The sequence below is a fragment of the Empidonax traillii genome, unplaced genomic scaffold, assembly GCF_003031625.1.
Source record: "Empidonax traillii isolate 1590-97213 ecotype Southwest subspecies unplaced genomic scaffold, ASM303162v1 scaffold1323:size195977, whole genome shotgun sequence".
Lineage (NCBI taxonomy): Eukaryota > Metazoa > Chordata > Aves > Passeriformes > Tyrannidae > Empidonax > Empidonax traillii.
The window spans coordinates 140,850-144,635 of NW_020956516.1; the positions used below are offsets into that span (position 1 = coordinate 140,850).

Sequence of the window (3,786 nt, forward strand, 5' to 3'; positions counted from 1 at the left end):
CGCCACACGGCCCACCACCGTGCCGGCCTTGGCTTCCTCCGACACCGAGTACCGCACCTGCCCCGCGCACAGCGCCCACGCCGCCTGCACCACCACCACCCGCAACAACAAACCACACACACACTCGCCCATCGCCGCCGCCGCCGCCTCCGGCCCCAGCCGCACGGGCCCCGCACGGCTCCCGCCGCCCCCCACACGGCCGCGCTAAGGTCTCTCTGGCAGGGTCGGGCCGCCGTTCTGCTCTCCCGGCGCCGCGCCTGGACCGGTTCGCCGCATCCTTCCTCCCGCTGACGGCACCGTGACAGCGGCTCGGGGAGGAGCTGCTGCCCTCCCGTGTCTCACGGCTCCTTCGCGGCCAACAGCGGCATCTGGTGTCCGATCGCGGCTCCTTCCGTGGGCAGCCGCCTCTTGCCCACCTCCCGCTGCCGCTGCGACTCCGTGCGGGCACGGACCGGCCTTGGCTCCGCCCGCTCGGCTGACGAGCTCCGGAATTTCCCTTCAGAACATTTCCCTTCCTTCAAAGCGGTAAAAATTGTTTTTTCTCTTCTCCTCCTCTTCCTCTTCTTTTCTTCTCTTCTCTTTTTCTTTGCCTTCCTAAAGGCACTTTAATTGTTACGTACATCTGCCAAAGCGTACATATCATTAAATGCCTGTATTAACCCAGGAACCACACGTAGGAGGGTCTTCACTGAATAAAGCCTTTGTCGCTTCTGGTCTCATGACTTTATCTTCCCTATGCATTGCTGAGGAAGCATAACTCAATTTCCTCATTTATGTTTTCTTCTTGAAGGTATTGCAGCTATTTCCTCTACAGAAGAAGACTGTATCTTCCTTCAATAAAAGTAGTCAGGTGTTCAGAACACAAAAATTCACATGGAATTTTTCTGGGTCTAGTGCAGAGACGCTAAAACTAAACTGAAATTGCTTACCTTTTCCTGGCTTTGTGACATGGATGTAGATGAGGAATCCCACACACTCCTTTGTTCTCATACAATAAATAACAGGTCGAGACCATGATTTTAGAAAAAAAACCACTCGTGTCTGTCCACAACAGAATGGTTTTGCCTTTTGAAGTACAGGCCCAACAAAATAAACCGTCACTGCATCCAAATTCCAAAGACTTTCAGCTGCACCAGTGACTCCCTAACTCTGTATGTCTATCTAAACACAACCCACAGAACAGAAATCCTCTCAGAAGGGTGAAATATCTCAAGGAAGCTGAGTTCTCTCATCTTGATATGTGCCAATAAAGTATTTTCTGTACGTTTTATCCCCAACTTGTAGCTGTACGGTGAAGAACAAATTCTTTGTTATCTCTTTAGGCAGGTAACATTCACAGTAAGGCAAAACAATGTGTCCATTACCGATGGAGATAAACAGGACACAGGACAGTCATCCAGCCATGACATAACTGAAGACAACACCCTAGGGCTGCACCACGGTTCTGGCAAGGTGCAGTTCATCTTATGACAGGTCCCCAGCCTCCCACCTCACCCACTGACATAAATCCATCCGGGCGTTTTCCCTGCAGATCTACAGACACTTTCTGCTGCCCTTCCCTCAGGCTGGGCAGTAACATGCAACAGGTGATTTCACAGAGTAGTGAGATGCTGGTTCTACCACAGAAGAATCAATGATGCAACAGGAGGGGAGGGAACACACAAAAAGCCCACAAACAAACAAACAAAAACCCACCCAAACCAAAACTAAACAAACAAAAAAACCACAAAAACAATCGAACAAACAAAAACACCATATACCAAAGTCCAAAAAAGTCTCCTCGATAGGTCATTTTTAATTACGCCTGATGCTATCTAACAGTTGCCTTGATTTATTTCTAGGTCTTCGTGGTCAGGGCTGTGTTCAAGGATCACTGTTCAAAATTTCAGGGAAGCAGGGCTGGAAAAGCAAACAGGCTTTGTCCAGCTTCTCAAATCCCAGCTGTATTGCCAGCATTTCTGTAGCCATTTCTATGAAGGCAGAAACAAATAAAACCCTAAGCTTTACAGCATTCTCTCGAGGTAAAACTCACCTTAAGAGGCTACAAGACAATGAACCACAGTGATGGCAAGGGGCACGAATTCTGAAATCAAAGAGCACCATTCGGCAGAATGGCTCTCGCTCATATCTCCTGAGAAAATCAAGCTAAGCCACGCTGTCTATGGGGGAATTGGGAGTTTCAAGAATCCCAGTTTGTAACCACATGATCATCAGAAGGCATACACACAATGAGAAAAATAAAATAAAATAAAATAAAATCATAGTTTATTTTTTAAAGTATTCTCAGGGAAGGGAAAAATAAAACAAAATAAACTCAAATAAATTTTAAAACCCTAAACATCAAAAAATTACAAAGCCTACAACTGCAAGGTACAAGGAACCACTCAGGTCAGAAATCAAACTGAGGTGCTTCTACAAATACATCAATCCACCATAAACAAGTCCTCTAACAGTACATCTTGCCTGATACAGCACTATGGCTGCACATTTTTGACATCTACTTTCGTTCGTGTTCTTCTGCCAGTAGGTACCTAATATTAGATAGTACACTTAAATTATACTTAAAAGGGAGAAATGTGAAATAATTTTGTCTTTGCCATGTCCATAGTAATTCTGTAGTTGTTTACAAACTAATACATGCTATGCAAGGTGAACAGGCAAGAACTTTGCATGATTTCTCTTTCAGAGGTGAACCAAAAAGGAAGACAGGCTTCTGATTAAGACTGGAAACGAGCATTTCTCAGGATCCAAACCCAAGAAATTCATTAGAACTGCCCTACGTCTAAAACAGGGAAATCTAAACAAATGAAGACACTCCATCCAAAATAAAAGAAGGCTGAAAAAGGCTAAAAGAGTTGTGATTAACTACACAAATGGCAGTAAAACCAGACCTGATAATACCAGCAAGATAAAGTCAACACTGCAGTTGGGCAGAGATCTTTACCAGCAACCATTACATTTAATAGCTCATCAGGGGATCTCAAAGTGTCAGAGTGTGTGATGTATCAAAGATGAGATATCACCGTGCGGAGCAGAGTTAAAATACAGGCCTGCTGACAACTGCAGAAACAGCTGATGATTCACTCTGAAGACCTAAGCGGGAAAGCGGCAAAAGATTTTGAATGCAGGAGACTACAAAGTAGAGCAGATGAGGAAAAAAGATGTTGCTTCAACAGAGACTGTGACTGATTCTGAAACAATCAGTGAAGGTCATGAAATTACATATTTGACACAGAAAAGAAATTGACGTGCATATCTCAGCTCCATTCTCAGTGCCAGTCAAAAAGGTAAGACCTCTGAAACGATGTAAGACAAAAGGTATTTCATTAAAATTTGAAGAAATATGGAGTGCAGCAAGATCTGAGTATTTTGTACAGTTCCCCTTCATAACACGGTCAGAGGAAGAGAGAACACGATACTGGGTATAAAAAACCTGCAACGGTGTAATATATAACAAAGCACAAAGACGAGAGAAAATGCAAAGAGAAGTCAGAGTGTAAACAGCCGCCAAGCACCAACTATCCTCAGGCAGAGAGGGCAGAAACTGTCTCCAAAGCACATCGGCGCAGGAAGAGGGGAAAAAAAGGGGCAGAAAAGGGGAGGAAGGGCCACTGACCGTGTCGAGGAGAGCGGGAGGCTCCTGCTGCGTGTCCTTGGCCGCGGCGCCGGGCGGCGGCGGGAAGTTGGGGCTGAAAACCATCAGGTCGCTCTTGGCCGCGCCCTCCGCCACGCACAGGCTGCGGCTCTGGCGCTGCGAGTACGACCAGCTGCCCACTTCGCTGGCGC

The 3,786-nt window shown here is 46.3% G+C and overlaps 2 protein-coding genes across 2 annotated transcripts in view; both read right to left on the minus strand.

Moving 5' to 3' along the window:
• The window catches only part of LOC114069645 (protocadherin alpha-2-like), a gene marked incomplete at its 3' end in the record, with an annotated part of 2,366 nt that extends 1,416 nt beyond the window's left edge, over window positions 1–950 (minus strand). Inside the window, exons 1-2 of the mRNA XM_027906584.1 lie at window positions 930–950; window positions 343–515 (exon numbers count right to left, since the gene is read on the minus strand). Of these exons, the coding sequence (XP_027762385.1) occupies window positions 343–515; window positions 930–950 (194 nt within the window). The remainder of the gene's footprint in view (window positions 1–342; window positions 516–929) is intronic.
• Window positions 951–2,357: 1,407 nt separating this feature from the next.
• Window positions 2,358–3,786, minus strand: part of LOC114069646 (protocadherin alpha-13-like) — a 23,926-nt gene continuing 22,497 nt past the window's right edge. Inside the window, exons 7-8 of the mRNA XM_027906586.1 lie at window positions 3,617–3,779; window positions 2,358–2,363 (exon numbers count right to left, since the gene is read on the minus strand). Of these exons, the coding sequence (XP_027762387.1) occupies window positions 2,358–2,363; window positions 3,617–3,779 (169 nt within the window). The remainder of the gene's footprint in view (window positions 2,364–3,616; window positions 3,780–3,786) is intronic.